This window comes from Hemitrygon akajei, chromosome 25 (genome assembly GCF_048418815.1).
Source record: "Hemitrygon akajei chromosome 25, sHemAka1.3, whole genome shotgun sequence".
NCBI classification, from domain to species: Eukaryota; Metazoa; Chordata; class Chondrichthyes; order Myliobatiformes; family Dasyatidae; genus Hemitrygon; species Hemitrygon akajei.
Window position 1 is genome coordinate 50,889,592 of NC_133148.1, and position 22,744 is coordinate 50,912,335.

Here is a 22,744-nt window from a genome sequence, read left to right on the forward strand (position 1 = left end):
CAACCTTAGTGGGAACAAGGAGCCCTCAAACAGCAATCCGACATATTTGACACAGATATGACGTTTGGTAAGTGGTTTCAACTCTCAACTCTTTGTCAGATACCGTAGGTTCTAATTTCTTTGACCATTAGTTTACAGCTGATGCAGGAAGGGTTTAGACGCCAGAGATATAAAGACACCGATTTCTCACTGTGTGGGTCACCAACGACACCTCATGTTGAAAGTTCCTTATTTGCCATTTCCAAAAATCACAACCAAGACATTTTCAAGTTATATTTATTGAACTTGGATCAGTACATTGACAGATACAAAGATTTAATACATTGTGCAGTCCCAGACAGGGTTGAAATCCATTCAAACATGGCAGAAGAAGGTCTGTGAATGTACACACAAACTCAGAGATTTGTGGTGAATCATGTTTGTAGTTTAATTTGGTTCTTGATCTTAATTTCATTCTTAATTATTTTGAAAGGTCCAGATTTTAATCATGTTTTAATCAGCTAAATAATCCTCTCTGATAATTAATAATAATAAAACTAACAAAACTAGGGTTTCATGGATTGAATCACACAGTATTACACACAAGATTTAAAACTATCAGTCAGAACAAGTGAGACATTGACCAGGGTGGGTTTGCTGTGAGATTTATTGATGCTTCGGAACAGGTTGGTTGTGAGCGACTCATGACCCACCACACAGGAGAAAGTGGTGCCGCTCTTCCACTCCTCAGGAGAAACCTTCAGCTGACTGGTCATTGTGTTCCAGCCTCTTCTGGGGTCCTTGGTCACTGGCTGGTTCACAAACCCTGTCTTCAGAAGGGTGTCATTGGCCATCCAGGCCACATAGATCTCTGCGGGAGAGAACTTGGTGACCAGACACATCAAGGTCACAGTCTGATCGGTGTCTACCTCATCCGATGAAGGGGGGAGGAGGTAGACGTGAGGACGAGTCAGAACACGCCCTGGAACAGAGAGAATCTCAGTTAGAATGAATCTTCCAATAATTCCCTCCTTACCCGACACATTCTGGTCTTGTACCAACATGAACAATTTCTAAATCTGAGAGACTTCACTTTATCTGAAACTAAAGGCTTTTCCCTTTCTGTTCATCATTGGGATTTGTGGAGTGGAAATCTTGAACCTGCTGCATTTTACAGCTTCCAGCAAGGTTAGTCTATTCAGTTCAATCAATGGGAGTCCGACAGAAAGTGGAACTCAGCCCCTGGACTTGCATCATCCTGTGCTGTTTGTTCCATCTCCCCTGGAGCAGGGGTGGCAGTCTCAGCTGTGTACGTGTGAGAGGGAGTGAGAACCTGTGGAACTCCCTCCCACAGAAAGCACTTGAAGAATTATCATCTAATATATTCTCGAGTGGATTGAATGGCTCAAAGGATATCTGGAGAAAGCAGGAACAGGAATTGAATTTGGATGATCAACTGAGAACAGACTGAATGGTTGAGCAGATTGAGAGACCCAATGACCTACTCCTGTTCTCATTTTCTATAGTCTATCACCCTGCTGGATGGTGATAAATATGTCATATTACTGAGATTGGACTCACACTGAATTCTGTCCACACGTACCTGTGTCCTTCCTGATGGATTTCTTCACCGGTGTTGGCAAACTCTCATCCTCTATCACACACGAGTACTCAGCCCCACTGTTCCACTCTGCAGCAGGGACTGTCAGTCTGCTGGTGATCATATCTTCAGCTCCGTTGCTGTCTGGACCCACAGTCCTCACCCCATCTTCCCTCTTCCTTCCGTCCACCTGCCAGGTTACACTGAATCCCTGTAAATCACTGTGAACCACCTCACACAGAATGGTCGCTGTCCTCTTTGTCCAGATCTCTTCGAAGGAAGGTTTGCTTAAAGTGACTGAGGGGTGGGTATCTGGACATTCATCTGGGAGAAACGTCACAATTATTATTTCACCATTCCCCAATAGACGAGTTTGTCACTGACATGACCAGCATTTCTGTTCATCTCTGGTCAATGATGTGCCTGTCCCATCAAGATGAGATGAGACCAATCTACATTGGTGAAGAAAGGAATGTCCCCTATTGAGCAGACAGGGTAAACACCCTGAGGGAACGTAAATGAACAAGATTGGCCCTTACATTGTTTTTGTAGTTTCATGGTCACTTGAACTGTTACCAGCAACTTATTAAAACAAATACAGAAAATAACCAGTATTTCAGATTGTGTCGGTGGAACAGGAGCAAAGTTTCAAGTGAAAATATTTCTGAAAATACACTTCATATTTCAAAATGGGAGTAGCAGAAAGATTTACTTTTTGTCACAAATGCTTAAAAATACCTTTTTTCCTCAAGGTGTAACTAACATTTGCCTCTGCATTGTCGGAATGTTGTGTGTTCAAGCCGCCCTCCAGAGGCTTCTACACATTGTCCAGGCTGACTATTCCCACACAGGAGCAGAGGGAGAGCTGCTCTGCTGGAAATTCAGTCACAACTGAGGCACTAATTGGAGGCTGGGATTATGTTCAAAGGCAGAGGGAGGGAGCATTTTGAAGACAAGTATCGGGGATCTCCAGAGTGCCTGTCCAGTAAAATGATCCAGATTCCCCTCAGGTTATGAAAGTATTTTCTGGGATACACTTATTTCTATGGTGAAAACCTGGATTATGTTGGTTGAATGCAGAAACAAACAGATGATTGGCCATTTTTCAGTGCCATTTGAGATTAAAAAGATTAAGGCGTTGAAGGTGAAGCTGAATTAGGAATTCTGCTCACTGCTCTATGAGGCTTCACTCACCTCAGCACTGAACTGACACTGCAGCTGCGGCCTGCAGCCATCGGCACTCACCTCAGCACTGAACCTGGCTCTGTGGCCGTGGCCTGCAGCCATCGGTCTCCTGGACCGGTTGCAGTGCTGAACCGGTGACGTGGCTGTGGATTTACTTTAGGGGACTCTGCGGTTCAGGTTCTGTTGATTGTTTGTTTAAATTTTATTGTTTGCACAACTTGAATTTTAGAATTATAGAGTTACACTGCATGGAAACATACCCTTTGGACCAACAAGTCCATTTTGACCAAGATTCCCCATCCAAACTAGTCCCATTTGCCACTGTTTGACCCATAACCTTCTAAACCAGAGGTTCACAAACGGGGGTGTGCAAACCCCTTGGTTCATGGTCTGGGTCCATGGCATAGAAAAAGGTTGGGAGCCCTTCCAATCCATGTACCTGTCCAACTGTTTGTTCATTTTCACACATTGGATGTTTGACTCTGAATTCTATTGTGTTTCTTTGTTTTGTGACTGCCTGCAAGAAGAGAATCTCAAGGTTGTATGTGGTGCACAGACTTTGATGATAAATGTACTTTGTACTTTGAACTTTATCAGTTCCCTCAATTAACTAAGCCAGAACTACACTGTGATTTAGTGTTGACCTTGAATTCATAGCACAATGTAAACAATGTCGATGATGGTGTGAGTACCAGGACCTTACCTGGGACGTTCTTCACTTGCTTCTTGATACTGCTCTTGGAGGGGGGATGATTCACTGTACAGCTGAAGACTGATTCTGTCTTCCACTCCTGTAGACTCACGGTCAGGAAGTGTCTGACACTGAAAGTCCACCCCTGCTCCAGAGCGGTCGGTGTAGCGCTGGTGTTGGAGGTGACCACGGTGCTGCCTTTCTTCCAAATGACATTTATTTGGTCCGGGAAGAATCCAGAGACCACACACTCCAGTGTGGCCATTTGCCTTTTCTTGGTCTCTTCCTGAGGTGGAGGCAGCAGTCTGACCTTGGGACCTTTTATCTCGACTGGAAGAGACAAGAAAACAGAAATGTCAAACATTTTGACTCAGGTAACTAATGCTGGCCATTTAATCGCTGGACTCTTGCCCACCTTTGGTACTGTTGGTCTGTGCTGACACTCGGGAAGATGAAGGAGATTCCTGAGCAGAGCACTCATACTCTACCCCACTGAACCACTCCTCCACACTGATCTGGAGTTCGCTGAGCACTCTGTATTGGGATCCGTCCCTCTCCGCTTGATGGGTGTGAATTCCTTTAGTTTTCTCCTTCCCGCCCACATGCCAAGAGATGTGGATATCTTCGGGATCTGTACAGAGAACCGTGCACTTCACGGTAGCAGTCTTGTCGATCAACATCTCTTCAATGTCGGGATTTTGAATAAAGACTGACAATTCTGTGGATTAGAAATGGAAATGCTCAGAATCTTATGGAGATATTTCTATTGGATGTGTTAGGTGAAGACAGATCATCAGTACATGACAGCTGCATTTAATGCAAACAGAGTACATAAACACCCAGGACTGAATCACGTGTCTCATATTCCTGATTCAGAAAAGAAAATCAGAACAAAGGATATGCTAATTAGGTTTTGAATCACTTTCTAATAACTGTACCAATTGGTTCACTGTGAGACAGAGAAGCATGCAGATTTCTCAGCAGAGACACAGCTCAGTATATTCTTTGCTTGGAGACTCAGTGCCATTGATCAGTATCAATGAACACTGTGAATCAATGAGAATCCCTTTCTCCACCTGGGCTGAGCCTGGGATTCACTCAGCTTAATAACTTCAGATCCTGACATTCCAGTCTTACTGTGGCTGTGCCTCTCCCCATCTCTGCAACTTTCAAAACCCACACAAACTTCGGAAAACATCATATTCTTTCAACTCTGCTCATTCATAAATGGGCACTACTTCTGCTGGTGCCTGTGATTTTAGCATTCGTGCTTACAAACATTGAAGCCTCTGTCTCTCTTGAAATGAGCAGCCATGGTCAGAGTGTATCGTTAAGTTGCTGGGCTGATGAACTGGCAAAATGGGTTCAAATCCCAACCTGGTGGATGGGGGTTTAAATTCAATTCATCAATGCTTTTTGGAATAGAAAGATGTCTACGGAGGTATTTGTAGTTTCATTCCCTGTGATAACTTCCGGAGAGAAGTCCCATCTGATCCGGCTGGTCTGTGACTCCAGACCTGCAGCAACACGGCTGAACCTGAATCACCATCAGGAATGAGGCAGCAAGTCCCTCAGTTCCAGAGCGATCAGTGATTGATAGGAAATGATAAATGAATAAAACAGCTCTTTGATCAAGTGTTGGGTCACCTGTCCTCTGGGTTAGTGTCGGTTTTGTGTGAAGTTGTTGAGGCCGTCTCCCAATGCACGATCTTCAGTTCACGGACATTGCAACTCTCTGCACTTTGTGTACACCATTTACACACTTGGTCACCTTCGGGCACGTGGGTGTTTTTGTTCTTTGACATTTAGTGTGAAGGCTGATTGTGTTTGTGTCATGGTTGAGTCCTTCAGTGAGACTGTGAGTCAGTGTCTTTGTCTGATGAAAGAGCAGATGTAACACACACTGTCCAGTCTGACTGGGATGGATCATCTGACAAAGTATGATATGTTTTTCTTAACCTTTCCCATTTCAGTAAGATTATGAGCAATTTTCCTGTAAAACAGGAAGTCCATGCATGCAGTCTAGATGATAATTGTTGTTGAGTAATATCACAAATCTGCAAACCTAGGTGTACACTGAAGGGTCACAGAATTGTGAATCCCAGTTTAATCAGCACTGTGATGTTGTTAAACATGTTTTCTGCAGGTTTCTCAGTTCGGTCCCATATCAGCCTGGTCTTGATGTTCAGCCGTCCCTGGGAAAAGTGATCCTCTCATAAAATCTGACCGAGTCAAGATCGCTCCCCTTATTGCTGAATGCTGGTGTTATTCCACAGGAAGTATATAATCCTGTCAATGCTTGGGTAATTCTATCAAAACATTCTCCTTTGGACATTCCTTGGGATCACTGAGTTTCCCTTTTGGACTGAATTCAGTGTCCAGCACACGGATCAATGTAACTTTGCAATTGGACAGCAGACTGGGTAGACCCCTGTGTCTTGTCTCACCAATTTTTCTTGTGCCCAACATTATCAAAGGGTCATCCGTCCTTTGACTGAGTCAATTTGGAATTTCAGCCCTGTTCACCTTCATCACCTCGTGCCTCACAGCCACTGGGTGACAAATAGATTCCAGTTCTTGCCGACTGGAGTCAGACAGGAGGGAATCTTACTGAGGAAACTGGAATTGGGATCTGAGTCACACTGAAGCAACAATGTACACAAATGAATGAGAGTATGGACAACCAGAAACACAAGAGATTCTACAGATGCTGGAAATGTTGAACTACCCACACAAAATGCTGGAGGAACACGGGAAGTCAGGCAGCATCTATGCAGGGAAATAAGCAGTCAATCTTTCGGGCCGAACGGCTTCACCGGTACTGGAAAGGAAGTGGGCAGAAGCCAGAATAAGAGGTGAGTAGAGTGGAGAGGAATACATTGTGTCAGATGAGAGGTGAGACCAGGTGAGGGGGAAAGGGTGTGAATGGGGAGGGAGTATGAAGTAAGAAGCTGGTGGGGGGTAAGTGGAAGAGATAAATGGCTGAAGCAGAAGGAATCTGACAGGACAGTGGACCATGGAGGAAATGTTCAAGAGGAGGGGATCCAAATGTAGATGATGGGCAGATGAGGAGAAGTGATAGAATGAGGCGGTCTCTAATATGGCGATTAGAAAAAAAGGGGAATAAAGAACCGGTGTAAATTACTGGAGGTTGCAGAAATTAGAACTCAGGCTATCAGATTGCCAGATATCTGGATGGAATATGAGGTGTTGCTACTCCAACCTGACTTTGGCCTCACCAGGGCAGTAGAGGAGACCATGGACAGACATGTCAGAATGGGAATGGGAAGTCAAATTGAAAACGGTGGCCTTCAGGATAGTAGAAAGTGGAATAGAAATGTGATTGGAGAGGTAGTCAGTTTGAATAATGTGTTTTCTTCTCTTTCTGTTAAATTTCCATCCCAATGGATACCAGGGACAGGTCTGCAATCCAGTAATTGGATTGTAATGAAATCAATGACGAATTGTATACACAGCCAATCACTTTATTTCACAGTTTCCTGCTGAACAATGATACTCTTGGGTTGAACCATCTGAGAATGTTGCATTGAGATTACTCTGGTAAAAGAACCTTGGCACAGGCTTCAAAAAACAGCTGGGACAGTTTCCACCTGGAAATGGAAGATTCATAGATTTAAGTGTTAGATATTTTCAGCTCTTTTCCCATTCTTGGAAAAAGGGAGCCCCACATATTCCCACTCTCTGTCCTCTCTATATTGCATTCTATCGAGATGAGGTTGCGTCAGCCATGATAAATGCATGTGCTCTCTGAACCTGGTCAAGGATCTGAGGACACAAGGTCACAACATTCACTTGAGGATTGGGCATCAATTCAAAAATAATCCAGGCACTTACATTGTGAGTGGACAATCGACAGAAGAGCCTCTCAGGAAACACTGGAAACAAAGTCTGGGGACTGAAGCAAATACAAAATTGCAGAGATATTTTTTGAGGAACTAACACTGAGAAGACAGTGAAAAGGGGAAAGGGAGATTTTCTCCAGATTCTAAAGCATGAGATGTGAGCTTTGCTCACTAACTTATTTTCAATATAACTACAAACAGAGACAACTAAAACAATTGAGACACAATGGACAGGTGACCCTAATCTTACACCTTTCCTGCCCAGTAGATGGGGTTAAAGCTGCTGGTGATATGAGTTGATTCAAAGTGTAAAGATCATCTGTACATCACTCAGCAAGATTGACAGGAGGGACAGGAATTGTGTGGGAGTATCAGTTAGCAAGTTTAGTGCTGTGTTAATGAATTTTTCTTCAGACATTACTCACCCTCTTGATACGTCATGTTGACCTGACCACTGAAACCGGAAAGTGTGTGCTTCACTTCACAAGTATATTGCTGTTTCTTGGTCCATTCCTGCACAGGCACTGTCAGGTAAGTGATTGTTTCAAATGTACCATTAGATCTCTGAGTGGAAGGGAGAACGATGCCTTCTTGGGCAGATCCAGCTTTTTTCCAGGATACTTCAATGTCATCGGGAGAGAATCCAGATATCACACAGCCTAGGACAGCGTTTGCTTGACTGTGGATCACCTCCCGGGATGGAACAAGGGAGCTGAGCTTCGGAGCTGGAATACATTTAATATCTGTCAGTACATGATTGCTTTGCCCATGTTTTTGACTTCGTTCCCCCTCATCATGGGCTAGATCCCCAGTTCCAGCCCTCTCAAGAATGTTGTTAATTTACAGTTGATCTGATGATCTGATAGCTCACACCAGTGAGTGGGAGGGCTGGGTGTATCACTTGGGCCTCCCAGCAGTGTGTCCCGCTATGCTATGATAATGCAGAGAGGGGGGTCATGGGGTTGAGGTGCAGACCTGCCGTGATCTAATTGTTTAATGGAGAATGACTGATACCAGCTCCTGTGAGCAGGAGGACATGGTGTGGTACTGTTTCCACTGGTGAGTTTGGGAAACACAATTTTACTTTCAATGGGAAAGAAGAACAGATGGACAGGAGGGAATTATTTTGTAGTAACTGCAAAGGCTGGTTCAGATCTGTGAGAAGATGGTTAAAGAAGGGCAGTGGGGTGGATTCCTTCATCACATTCACAAGTGATTGCTTTTACCAGAAGAGGGGGCAGCTGCAGGGTGGAGGGGAAAGTGCAGGAGTAGTGGGGTAAAGTTTAAATTGTTGTTCTGTGTGCAGGGGTACGATGGGCCAGCGGTCTCTGTATGTGTACAGGAGCTGATCTGTAGGGAGGGTTTAGTGGGAGGGGCTGGTGGAGAGGCTCCTGAAATTAGACAATGGAGGCAGCTCCTGATACCCAGTTTCGCACTCATATCGACTTTCATACGTTTCTCACTGCCATTGTAAGAGCAGAATAAAGGAGTTAGTTGCTATGCTCCTACATTATCTGACAAAGCTTCCTACTCCAGATTTATGTTCTGACATCAGTGCAGCTTTAAATATAAATTATTTCTGATACTAACGTTGAGGTTGAGGTTTCTGCCACTCCGCTGTCTTAATCTCGTTTGGCTTGTACCCTGCCTTGCAGTAGTAGACTTTATTCTTCCAGTCCGCCGCAGAGACTTCGAGCAAGCTGCTCATCGTGTATTTTGAATTTTGCCCCAACACCGCTGGGTATTTCTTGATTCCTGTGGTGATGTCCCCACTGTTAGTGGACCATGACTGACTGATGCTCTCAGGCTGATAGTCCTTGACCAGACAGAGGAGCCTGATGCCTTGGTCAGATTCTCTGTTGCAGGAAGGTATGATGTAGACTGATGGCAAAGACTTGATCTCTGAAATAGAAAGAAATTCACAGATGGTTCCCTGAATAAATGCATTACCGACAGAGAAAGGAGACATTATAGAAAGCAGTAATTCTCAAAATTATTCACCCCATCAAACAAAGCCGATATCACTTTAACACTCAGCTGTGAGTCTGTGTCACTGAGGTAGGAGGGTGTGGATCAATCCCACAGTGGCAACTTGGACACACAGTCCAGGCCAACACTTCAGTGCAGGACTGAGGCAGTGACCCAATGTCCGATCGGTCGGATTTCAGTCAAAATACCAAAGTGACAATCTGTCTCTCATCCAAATACAATTCCTGATTCTGAAAAGTCTGTTAGCCCCTGATCAGCAGAGTTTACAGAAGAAGTAAGATTTTGAAGTAACTTATTTGAATAATTCTGATCATTTCAGTATTGCTGTTGATGAGAGGAGTGATTGGTGTGGATATAGTGGTACCTGGTCTCCAGCACCATGTGTGCAATATAGTGGAGGTTGGGACCCTGCTTCTGAAATTCAACTCAACAGACTACATGATACAGCTCACACTGCCTCACATATTTACCGTGTGTGACTGAGCAAGAATTTCAACCCCACTGAGCCTGTGGAAACTACTGAGTAACCGGGAGGGAATGGTAACTTGCATCAGAAAGGACAGAGGAACTGTGGAAATATATTAGTCCAGACACTGTGGAGAAGTGTCGGCCAACACATGAGATTCCTGGGCAGATGGAGAAATCTCAAAATGCCGTTAGATGTAGGTGAAATTCTCACTGAATGACCAGCCCAGAGAGTCCTGTGAGGAAATGCGGGTGGTGTCAATTCCCAACCACTTAAGGTGCAAAATACACTTGAAAGCACTGGTTCTCAATTCAATTCACTGGAAAATGAGATGTGTTGACTTACCAAGGTAGATAAAAGCGTCAAGATCAATTAATTAATTGACCAGTTGACAGCTTTGAGGTGAATATGTTGAGGAGATGTGGTTTGACCAGTTGTCGGAATTACCTTGGACAGTGTTGTCGATGGGGTTTGTTCTGACCCACTGAAGTGACATCATTTACCTCATGATTGACTCTGTCAGTGACAGATTGTTGATGGTGGATGAGGTTAAAATCACCCAAAAAGACTGTGTGGACACAGCAGAACATGCAGGAACTCTGGGAGTAGGAAACTAGTGGGAGAGTATGTGTCAGACAGTGTGAATTACAGAAGATGAGGACTTTGTTGTCCAACAGTAAGATGGTCAACAGACACACACAGGCTTCAGATTGATTCTGCTATCGAAAGGGCAGTAAACTCAACATTAGGAGGAGAAGTGGAGTGGTGGGAAGGTTCCAATTTCAATCAGGAGCAAAATAATGAGATGTTCAGTTATTCACTCCGGGTCAAAGACCATAAAATATTGAAATCTGAGTTTCAAATAGAATAAATACAAGTAAATAAATATAACAAGTAAATAGGAATCAATATAATTTGACTGGTCAATAATGACAGCTGCATTGTTTAGAACCATTTCCAGGTGACTCTGGGGACTGTGAACTCAGAACATTTGCCTTCCTGAGCAAACACAGTTGATTCAGGTTGACAGGACAGGCAGAACAGAGAAATGGTCCCTTTCTCATTCCTTTCAGACTGAGCCTGAAACAACCAGTGAAATGTTGATGTCAGACTCCCTACCGGGGACACAACTTCTGTGAAACAGAGGAACAAGCTGACCTATGCTGTGGGTGAAGTGTCACAGGAAAGAAAGCACAGGGCACGGTGCCAACTGGACCATGTCCACACAGACCGGGCTGAATTGTGCTGGTTCTAACCTGCTGGGACTCTCCCCACACTGCTACACAGGGAAAGATGGGACGCCGCTGGGTTTCTGGATGCTGTAGGCTTGTGGTGAGGTGTATCGGGGCATCAGCATTAAAAAGCCTCAATCAGCACCCTGCTGGGACTCTGGGTCCAGAACACTCTGACACTTGGTGCTTGGAAGTAGGTACAGAGAATTTGCCAGGGATAATTTTTAACACAGAGAGTGGTCATTGCATGGAATGGGCTGCCAGCAATGGTAGTGGAGGCAGATATGATTGGGTCTTTTCAGAGACTCCTGGATAGGTACATGGAGCTTAGAAAAATAGAGGGCTATGGCTAACCCCAGGCAATTTTTAAAGTAAGTACATGTTCGGCACAGCATTGTGGTGTATTGTGCTGTAGGTTTTCTATGTTTCTATGCTTGGTAATTGTGGGGAAGGGATTGTCTTGTGTCAGTTCTGTCATGTAATTTAACAGATTTGAAATGTCTGGGAAACATTAAAGTTGATGTAACTTCCTGTGGCAACAATTAATTTAGCATATCTTGCTTAAAATTATACATCTGAAATGCACTAAAGCATAATAATCTGCCAGAAATCATTCCTGACTAAATCCCTTCCCAAGGCTCAGAATCCCCAGTCAGATGAATGGGGAATGTGATCCTTTGTCAAGTCCAGCCTGTGAGGGAAATGTGGAGGTGGATTTCCCAGTGTTACCCTGGGAATTCCAGCAGGACCCGGTGTCATGTGGCAGAGTGTGGTAACAACTCTGAAGGCATCTGTCACTCAGTAAATCCCGGGGTACAGTGGTCTGTGGAACTCTGGGACTGACTCCAGTGTAAGTGGCTGAACACTGGTGATTCCCTTTGGAATTGCCAGCCACAGCCAGCACCATTTCACCCACACTGTCCTCAGCCTTCCAGGTACACAGCAGCTCAGGAACGAGCTGGTCAGCTGAGGTCTGAGGAACCTCACTGCTCTTTATCGACGTTAACCCTTGAAAACAACAGAATTGCTGGACCAAGCATCTGGGACCATTTGGACAACCTACAACCAAATAGTGTCTGTCTATTCATCTACGGCACAATCAAGATCCAGATGAGGAATTCGCAGTGGTGGGGAGCTTTAGGAATTGCAGGCTAAAAGTGACCATTCCCTTCCAACAAAACACAGACTAGATTGTCATGTGTCGTTCAGTTTGTGGGAACAAGATGCAGACAAGTTGGAGGTTTAGCCCCCCCATATGAAGTGACACACCGCAGAAGTACTCGCTGGGTTGGGAAAGGCTCTGGGATGTTCTAGAGTTGCAGAAGTCAATGAAAAACACTTGTTTTCATCAAAATAAATTCAGTAAAATAAAACTGGAAGCGGCATAGTTGCCAGAAATCAGACTGACAGAGTCTGGTGAAGGGTCACTGATGTGAAACATTAACTCTGTTTCTCACCCCACAGATGTTCCCTGAGCTGCTCAGTGTTGGCAGTGCAGGAGGCACAATAATGTCAGTCGGTGAGATTTGCAGCTGAGGATCTTTTACATCCCGGGACCAGCAGGTGGTAAGTACAGTTCTGTCTGGATCAGTGTTCCTCTGGGTCTTTATAAAAACACCCATCAAACTGACAGCAGGGTGCTGGAGTGAAGAGGGGAACTGGATCTGGGTGGGTCACAGGGTGCTGGGGTGAAGAGGGGAACTGGATCTGGGTGGGTCACAGGGTGCTGGGGTGAAGAATGGAACTGGATCTGGGTGGGACACAGGGTGCTGGGGTGAAGAGGGGAACTGGATCTGGGTGGGTCACAGGGTGCTGGGGTGAAGAGGGGAACTGGATCTGGGTGGGTCACAGGGTGCTGGGGTGAAGAGGGGAACTGGATCTGGGTGGGTCACAGGGTGCTGGGGTGAAGAGGGGAACTGGATCTGGGGGGGTCACAGGGTGCTGGGGTGAAGAGGGGAACTGGATCTGGGTGGGTCACAGGGTGCTGGGGTGAAGAGGGGAACTGGATCTGGGTGGGTCACAGGGTGCTGGGGTGAAGAGGGGAACTGGATCTGGGGGGGTCACAGGGTGCTGGGTGAAGAGGGGAACTGGATCTGGGTGGGTCACAGGGTGCTGGAGTGAAGAGGGGAACTGGATCTGGGTGGGTCACGGGGTGCTGGGTGAAGAGGGGAACTGGATCTGGGTGGGTCACAGGGTGCTGGAGTGAAGAGGGGATCTGGATCTGGGTGGGTCACAGGGTGCTGGGGTGAAGAGGGAAGCTGAATCTGGCTGGATCAGCTCAGAAGAAATTTTCAATTAATGACACTTGAGTATTTGTATAAAATGATTGATGTTGAATCAGTAGATCGGGGAGACAGTCTGATTTTAGTCTGTATTGCAGTAAGTGGATAGAACATCGAGTGGTATGAACAACAGATGGGAATTTTATTTATTCATCCTTTGGGATCTGGGCTTTGCCGGTAAAGTCTGAATAAATTACACATCTGAGCTGCCATTCAGAGGGCATTTGGAGACAAACACATTGATGGGTCTGGAGTCATAAATAGGCTCGAAGGGTAAGGATGAGAGATCTCCTTCCCCGAGGGGCATCAGTAAAACTGAAGGGTCATCATTACTAATGACTAGATTTAAAAACAATACCAATTATTAAGATGTTGGAAATCTGACCACAGATCCAAATCTGCTGCAGATTATGGTGAACTAAGTCTCCACTCCGAATCCAACCTTGTGCCTGTCCATTGGATCACTGTGTCCACGGTGTCCTGGACAATATTTCTCCTTCAGTAACATCACCAGAACAGACTGTCTGATCGTTCTCACCTTGCAGTTTGTGGATTCTGCTGTGTGCAGAGTGGCTCCACATTCCCGACTCTACAACAGGGCTGTACTTTGAAACTACTTCATTGCCTGTGAAGAGCTCGGGGACACCATGAAAGGTGCTCTGTAAATGTCAGCACTTTATCTCACAAACACTTTTACTGAATCATCAGCAACACTGGTTAATGTAGGAAAACACTTGTTAAACAAACCCAGTCGGGGGATGGAGGAGGGCAGGAAATTAGAGCAGTTGCTCCGTCTGTGAACTGAGAATAAGTAGTTCATTTGAACAGTAAAGTTCAACTCGTGTCCCGTGAGTGTGTGATGGGACAGGTTGGGGGAAGCTTCACTCTGTGTCTAACCTCTGCTGCCCCTGCCCTGGGAGGGATGGGACAGTGCAGAAGGATCTTTGTATCTAATCTGTGGCTGCCAGGATAGCACATGGGAACTGTAATCTGCATTTAACTCATGCTCTGTGTACTCTGGGGTGATTGTTGGAATCCCTTTGCGGAAGAATTTCCCAGATTTACAAGATAAATACTGATTCCATTGAATGACAGAGCAGAGAGTGAGGCCATTCATCCGATAGTGTCTGTGCTTCCCTTTAGCTGAGCAAACGCAATAAACCCATTGGTCTCTCTGCTCTTCCCTGTATCCCTACAAAAGGCGGATCTCCTCCTGTTCCCTCTCTACACTCACTATTGGCCACCACCATCATTCAGGCAGTGTGTTCCAGATCACAAACGTAATCAACAAACCTTCACTTAAATGCTCCCCTATTACACATTATTGACTTGAACGCTTCCCTCCCCACCCCACCTGCCCCACTCCCCCTCCCCCACCCACCAGTGCAAGGCTGCCCGGAATGTGTGAAGGAATTGTGATTTCAATTCCCTGCCTTACCTTTCCTGCACCACTTCCCCACTGCATTCCCAACTCCAAAATTCTTCCCCACCGTACCCCACCTCCTCACCCATCAGGGTATTAAACTAAAACCTTAATCCCATCAATTAATCCTAGGATATCGCCAAATTCAACTTCAATTTCGCCGATACTTTTGCTGTATCCCGGGACGGACCTCACGCCGGACATTACTTGATGGGACTGACACCCACCTGTACCCTGGGGATATTGAGCCATCAACCAGATCATACATGTGTAACCATCCCCTCAGATTATGTCTCAATCCCATTACCTTCAACATGAAAGCAGCCGACAGTAAAACCCGATCCCAATAACTTGACACTGAACAGATCCATTGTTGTCACTGACAGGGAACGAGTTCAACTGCACTGAAACGCTCAGCCCCTGAACGTGGCTTCAGTTGGTGCTGAGGATCAGAAGCCAGACTTGAACCAAACACTGAGCTCACTCAGCACAACCGGCCGGTGTCAAGGCACAGTCTGGTGACAAGATCCGACCCCATTCCCCTGAGCCTGTTCACGGTCTGTGGACAGTTCACTGGTGGGGTGGGGTATGTACCCTTGTACTGTTACTGGGCTCTGGAGAAACCCGCCGGTTCGGGGAGATTCATGTACTCGCTCTAAATATCTCACTGATTTCAGTTAAATCACCGAATTCGCCAAAACCGTAAATAAATAAAATTCTAGTGCGTGAAGATACAGTTGAGAAGTTGGTCTTACCTGAAGTCACTGTCAGCGAGGTTCCTCCGCCCCAGTAGTCAAGATAGTCACAGTGCTCCGTCTCCCCATTCACCCAGTGCAGTAACTTCACTTGCCCGTCACATCCAATAATCTCAGCAAAATGTCAACATGATCCCTGTCCGGACCGGGAGCAGCCGCTTCCTGGATTTCCATCCCAAACCCCGTCCTTGTCTCTTCCTGGCGTGTCAATAAAACAGGCATTTTCACAGTTTCCCTGTTTGCGGACAACAGCTCCCACCATCCCCCCGAATCAGAGTCGAATCCTTTTAGGCTTTTAATTGTCCAGAAATGGATATTTGCGCCCAGCAGTCCGAGTCAGGCTTAGGGGATTTGACTCTGGGAAGCAGCAATGCGGAATCCGTGGAGACAGACTGCGCTGCAGACGCTCCTTTGTCGGGACCAGTTTCTGTTCAGCTCCCCGTCACCGTGCTCCATAGTCACAGTGCTTCACCACAGGTCACAAACCGCCTTCATCACGTCCAACCCGAAATCCAGTGGATCCCAGAGCCGGCCGGCGGATTTATTAAACCCTCCCTCTGTATCTGGGTGTCCCACACAGCGGGACTCAATCTCGGCCATCCCAGTCCTGAAGTGGAGATGATATAACCCACCGGGACCTTTCACTGGGCTTCCACTGACAGCTCCTCCTCGGTGGTCCCGTTCCCTTCCAGACGCATCTCCAGTGGAACTTGTTCCGGCTTCCAGATTATCCACTGAGGATCTGATTGATATCCACGGGTCCCGGGGTAAAGGCCGGTGGAAGCGCCCGCGGAGCCCATTTTTAAGAGTTTTGTTGCGGTAGGTTTGTGTATGGAGGGAGCCGCCATCTCTCACACTGTGCCACCCAGGTATAGTCACAGTGATACACCGCCGTACGATAACCTCTGCCCCTCTCACTGTCTCCCAGCACAGTCACTCCTCAGTCAAACTGCACTGGAACTCCAAAGTGTCTCTGATCATTAATGTTCCTCATAGCCCGACCATTTACTGACACGTGTGGACGAAGGACCGACACCTGACCAGGTCGATTGGTGACCCCATTCCCACTCACGGCGCTTGGCTCCGAGCTGCCCTCTGAAGTGATCCGCTGAGCCCCTCGGCCCATCCATCCAGCATCTCTTCTCGGGAATCCCCGCTGACAACCCGCCTTCCATTGCGTGGACGAGCGGATGTGGCCCAGAACGACCGGGATACAGCTGTGGCGATCACTGCTACCCTTTCCCTCAGCGCCCGAAGGGCAGGCACTCTCGCTGGGGTTTTTGTCCCGGTCCAGTCCCGGTCTCTCTCACTGTGCCTCTCGCACAGTAATAGGTGGCCGAGTCGTCCAGTCTCAGGCTGTTCATTTGCAGATACAAGTTGCTGCTGTCTTTGGAAGCGGTGAACCGGCTCTGGACTCCAGGCGCGTAATACTTGCTACTGTCACTATAATACTGCACCAGCCACTCCAGCCCTTTCCCGGGGACCTGTTTCACCCAGCTCATCCAGGTGCTGCTGAGGGTGAACCCACTGACCGCACAGGACAGTGTGTGGGACTGTCCGGGCTTTGCCACCGCTGACTTGGGCTGTGTCAGCACGATGTCGGACCGCACACCTGTCAATAAAAAAGAGCAGAAATTAATAAAATGTTCCACGGACAGAGGTTCACAAAGCCTCCGAGAAACAGCCGGTCCCGGGAGGGCGACAAGCCGCGGGACACCCACCTGCCAGACAAGACAGAAGGAGACAGAGATAAGGAACGACCCCCATCGCCCTGAACACTGAGCCGGACTTGGACACTGTTGAGATCGGTGGCTTCAGCTCAGGCCGGCTTTGTCCGGAGCCGCAGTGAGCGCTGTTTAAATAGGGACGTGGGCTGTGAGTGAGAGAGGGAGCCGCGGTTTGTACAGGCTCTCACACACTGAAACCAGAGGCGCAGCTTCCTGTCCCCGCCCACAGCAGCGATTTCAATTCCCCAAAAGATGTTTGTCTCTGCAACAGGCGGCAGGTCAGCGGCAGTGACCAGATCCGGATTAAAGATCTGTCACACTCTGCTCGATTCATCAGTTTCAGCGATGAACAGTTTGTGTAAACTGAAACACACAGAATCCCGGCGACAGGGACTGAGAGACACCAGTCACTGGACAGATATTCTCCATAGAGACACAGTCTGAGACTGTCTTTGCAGGAAAATGTATTAAGCAACAAAAAAAATTACCACACAATCTTCTGACTGCAGCCACACCACAAGAATCAATGTTCAACAGAGATTCCTGGTAGAAGTGGGTGGAATTTACACTTTTAAGACGTTTTCTTTTTCAGGGACCTGGTACCATAAATTTCAGTGCCAAGCGCTGCAGGGAACTTAGGAGTGGAAGCCACACAACAGGAGAAGTCATTGTTGCTAGTAACAGGATGCTCCCCAGTAGGTTGTCAGACAAGCGATGCAGAACGATCTGTATTGAAAGGAAACTGACGGGGAGGGGAATGCATCCAAGGTGGAGATCAGCAAGGTGGCTAATTCTGTTTACCCATCCTGGGTACGGAAATACTGAGTGTCCCAAATCCTGCATCCTCTGTAAAGTATAAACCGCACTGACTGAATTACTAATCAAACCAAAGCTCCCCCCTCTCGGGCTGATTTGCCACCACTCAGTAGCTTTCATGACTCCATGGCAAACCAGAGCAGTTTCTGCACTCAATGAAGTGCCTTTCGAAGTAGAGTCTCTGTTGTCCCAAAGGGAAGGTGGAACCTGAATTACACAGAGCAACCTCTCTGAAACAGCATTGATGTATAAAGAGAACTGACCTTCTGTGATGCTGGTTGAAGGATCAATCTTGGGACAGATAGTGGAGAACTTTCCAAATATTTTATGTCCACCTGATACAACAACCCCACCATGGCACCAACCAAAATGATGTTTCTTTTTCCTTCAAGAGGACCACAACCTTGCTGTAGGGTTTGGAGGCTTGAGTGGCTCAGTTACCCAGAGATCTGTGTTGGCTTCAGTCAGTGCCTTGGCAGGGTCACCTATGCCAAACAGGTCAAAGAGCAGAGGTGATACTAAGAGTGGTCCAGTGTTCCTGCAGGTTCAGAGTTTCAGGTCAGGTTTACTGAACCTGACTAGTCAAAAAGAAAAATTGTTATTGTTTCGAGATGCTCCCAACAGTGCCAGCTTCCAGGATTTAGACGCTTGAACTCTCAGGAGTACGGATAGCTGGTTGCAGTCCCTTTAAGGTTCAGGATGATCCCGCTAATTGGCAATCAAGTTTTGGGCACTGAGAATTGAGTATTTAAAGGACACCTGAACTGATGTTACACTCGTAATCCCTACTGGTGATATCATCTATCATTTGTTTTGCGCTCAGTTCTCGATCCAGTTTGATTCCGTGTCTTGATCTTTGCTTCGGATACTCCAGCATTTGGGTCCAAACCATCCTCATCACCGACTGCATCACAGTTACGGAAACAGCAATGAAGAATCCTTCTACATCTGAGTGTGATGGTATTCCCTAGTCACCACCCAGAACTTGCATGGCTGACAGTAGTGAAAACTGACAGGAAGCTACTGCCATGGTGAAGGGAGCCATGAACTTCACAAAATCCAAGACCAAAAATGTTTTTTTGGAATGTACAAACCATGTACAACACTGGCAAGCTCACACAAATACCCACAGTAATGTGTCCTTACAGCCAACACACACTGGCGTCAGTGAAAGCAGATGGACAGGGTCTGGCAGAATAAAGCCACCAACTGGTGAAAGAGTTTTATATCCAGGAAGGGAAGATGGTCAGTGTCATGATGGTGTAGCTGTCATTTTGAAGAAAGGCATTGAGAAGTGCCCGCTGGAGTGAAAACCAATCAACAGTCGGCTGGTGAGAGTCAGGCTGAGAGTGAAGCAAGTGAAAATGACTGTGATCCAGTGCTGTGCTCCAAATAACAAGAGTGACATTGAAGAAAAGGACACCTTCTACAAACAGCAGAGGTAGAGTTAACACCATGTCATGACATAATCATCATCATGGGAGATCTAAATGGCAAAGTGGAAAATACAGCTCACACTTTACCAGGGTCATGGATACATAAGGATGTAGAATAATCAATAACAACGATGAAAGTTCCAAGCCAGATCCAGTTGCCCCATGAGAGGTAAGAACGCTCTGCTTTTGACAAGAGCATGAAGCACGATGGACAGGGTATTTCAGAGATTTACTGAGTAGACGCAGAGGACCTTGACATCAATGCAGATCCACCCAGGAAAAAAGAGATTGTTACTGTGATTAAATCACTAAAACAGCAAAGCTCCAGAACGTGACAATTTGAAAGCCGAAATGTTCAAAAACTGAACCAAAGGTTGCAGCAGTTATCCTGTAACCACTGTTTACTATAATCTGGGAACGATGACAAGTGCCCACGGACTGGACAAAGGGAGCAAGGTTGCCCAAGAAAGGAGCACTAAGTAATTGCAACAGCTGGTGTGGCATCACACTTTTTTCTCACCAAAATCATTGTTCAGTGGATTACAGATGCTGTAGATGTTTGGTTGAAGAAGGAGCAAGTTGGCTTCAGGAGGAATAGAGGCTCTGTCAACCGGATCTTCGTGCTGTGTAACATCATAGAGCAGTGCACAGAGTGGCAGAGACAACTGTACATAAATTTCATGGACTTTGAAAAGGCTTTTGATAGCATCCACGGGGAGAGCCTCTGCTGAATTCTCAGATCATACAGGATCCCTTCCAAAATTGTCCAGCTTATCTTGAGTTTGTATTTCACATTTGCAGCAGCTAAAGTTCTAGTCATTGCATTACAGGAATGATGTGGATGCTTTGGAGAAGGTTGAGAGTGGATTCGGTCAAGTGTTGTTTGGATTGGAGCATATTAGCTGGAAGGAGAGGTGGGGTAAACTTAGACTGTTTTTCTGGAGCGTTGGGGTTCTGTGGGATGGACGGACAGAAGTATGTAAATTTATCAGAAGCATAGATAATCACAGACTTTTTTTAGAGTAGAAACATCAAATGCCAGAGGGCAGAGGTTTCAGATGAGAGGGGAAAAGTATAAATGAGATTTATGAGGCAAAATTGAGGTTGGCATCTGGAATGTGCTGTCAGAGGATTTGATAGCAACAGATAAGACAACAAGATTGATCAGTGAAGAACCAAGTGGTCCCAGCAAAACCTAAACTGGTCACTGGTGATTAGATTATTTGGTGAGTAACTGTCACTTTCCAATACTGTTGACTATGGCTTCCATCACTTTACGGAAGATTGTGTAGATGAATTAGGCCATTATTGTCTAATTAGATTTGTTCTGTATTTTGATAATGGTCATACTGGACAATTTTTCCCATTCTTGTGCAGATGTCAGTGTTGTATCTGTACAGGAGCAGTCTAGTTGGAACCATCAGTATAATGGCATTGGGCCAAAGCACAAATTTCCTGCTTGCAGCGTAAATAAGCACCACCTTCAATCTGAGACAATCTCTGTTTTCTTCCCATAGAACCCAATATTTAAGTTTGGTTCAAGTCAGCTTTATATTGCTACTTCCCAGAGGACAGATGTCTCCGTACTTGCATGGACCCCTTCTCCCTTCAGACTTTCAGTCCCATTAGTCATTCCTCTTTTCAATAATACTGTACAAGAATTGCTTATTGGTATTGGTCCCTGAATCAGAAAAGTATTTCTAGGCCTTCAGCAGCGAGCTTATTATTTTTAGTAAGCCTATTTCCTCTGGAAGGTCCCCTGTTCAGATTAAGTCAAGCCACATCTCCTACAGGAAGCTGAGAAGGATATAGCCTCTATATGACTGCCCAGTTTCATCCACCTGTCAAGAATGAAAATATGAAATGTGTTTCTGGTAAATCAACAGCTGCACACAGAGATTCTGTTCAAATTTACCCCGTGCACTGATTGTCAGAAGGAGGTTGTTCAGCCCTCCAGTCTATTCCTTCTAAAGCTGACCTGTGTCTGAGCTCCATTTATCCTCCTTGGCTCCACATGTTTCAATAATTGAACTCAAACAAAATTCTATTAATTTTGAAAATTCGACTGACACCTCTCACCAACCCCCAGTCTTGAACACTTCCCAGGGAGAGTTCCAGATTTCCAGTGCCCTGTATATCCTGAAGTAAGATTCTTTGTGTTATATTTTGCACCATTTTTGAATGTTTTTAAACTCCCCAATCTCCCACGCTTCAGGGATCAGGAGACCAGACCTAATATTCTATCCCACTCCCAGTAGCACTTCACTGTGCCTCATCCACACAACCCCTCTCCAAGGAAAACACATCCTTCCTGAGGAGTGATGCTAAGAATCGCAGCCAGTGCCCCAGATGTGGTCTACTAGATCTCTACTCTATAGCAGTGTAATATTTGCCCCTCTGTATCCCTGTTTTCCCCATTAACTGCAGGACATTGAGACTTTTAGCTTAAATATGTCCTTACAATTTATTAGAACCCAAGCCTGCCAGTGGTCTCTCACCCTAAGTTAACGTTCCACATTCCTTCTCTGTCTGCCTGGACTGGTTATTCCCTTATGGAATCTGTGTCAGTCAGCTGACACAGCAGAAACAAGACCTCTCTTGAAACACGAGCTCACCGAACAACAACCTCTGTGACTGTGGGCAGTTTACCTCCTTATGTTTCCCACCACACCTGAGCATTTTCATGTGTACCTGCCTCGACCTACCATTGGCTTGTATTCATTACAGATTGTTTAAAACTTTTTCTGCTTACAGCTGTAAGTTAAAAATCTCACAGCCGGCTATCCCATTCTAGCTCCCATTACCTCTTTGTCCCATTCTGAATAGAGATATGGAACATGCTCCACTCTACTCTTTCTACACCCATGAGTGTGTGGCTAGGCACAGCTCAAATGCCATGTTCACATTTGTCTGTTGTTGGCAGAATCTCAGATGGTGACGAGGAGGTGTACAGAAGTGAGATAGATTGGCTGGTTGAGTGGTGTCTCAATGACGACCTTCCAGTCAGTGTCAGTGAGAATAATGAATTGATTGTGCCTGTGGGAAGGGAACGTGGGGGAACACACACCAGGTATCATCGAGGGATCAGCAGAGGAAAGGGTGAGCAGTTTCAAATTCCCAGCTGTCAACATCGCTGAAGCTCTATCCTGGGTTCAACTTATTGATGTACTGACAAAGAAAGAACATTAGAGATTAAATTTCATTGGGAGTTTGAGATGATTTGGTGTTTCACCAAATACTCTAGCAGATTTCTACAGATGTACCATGAAGAGCATTCGATGTGGTTGCATCACTGTCTGG

General features: G+C 46.0%; 1 gene segment (V, D, J or C); it reads right to left on the reverse strand.

Annotated features, from left to right (window-relative positions):
- Positions 1-260: 260 nt before the first annotated feature.
- Positions 261-16,640, reverse strand: LOC140716300 (Ig heavy chain C region, membrane-bound form-like). The segment is given in 8 exon segments: positions 261-961; positions 1,583-1,903; positions 3,468-3,785; positions 3,871-4,173; positions 7,744-8,043; positions 8,909-9,220; positions 15,466-15,588; positions 16,538-16,640. Coding segments are annotated over 8 exon segments (2,166 nt in total).
- Between the last annotated feature and the right edge of the window lie 6,104 nt (positions 16,641-22,744).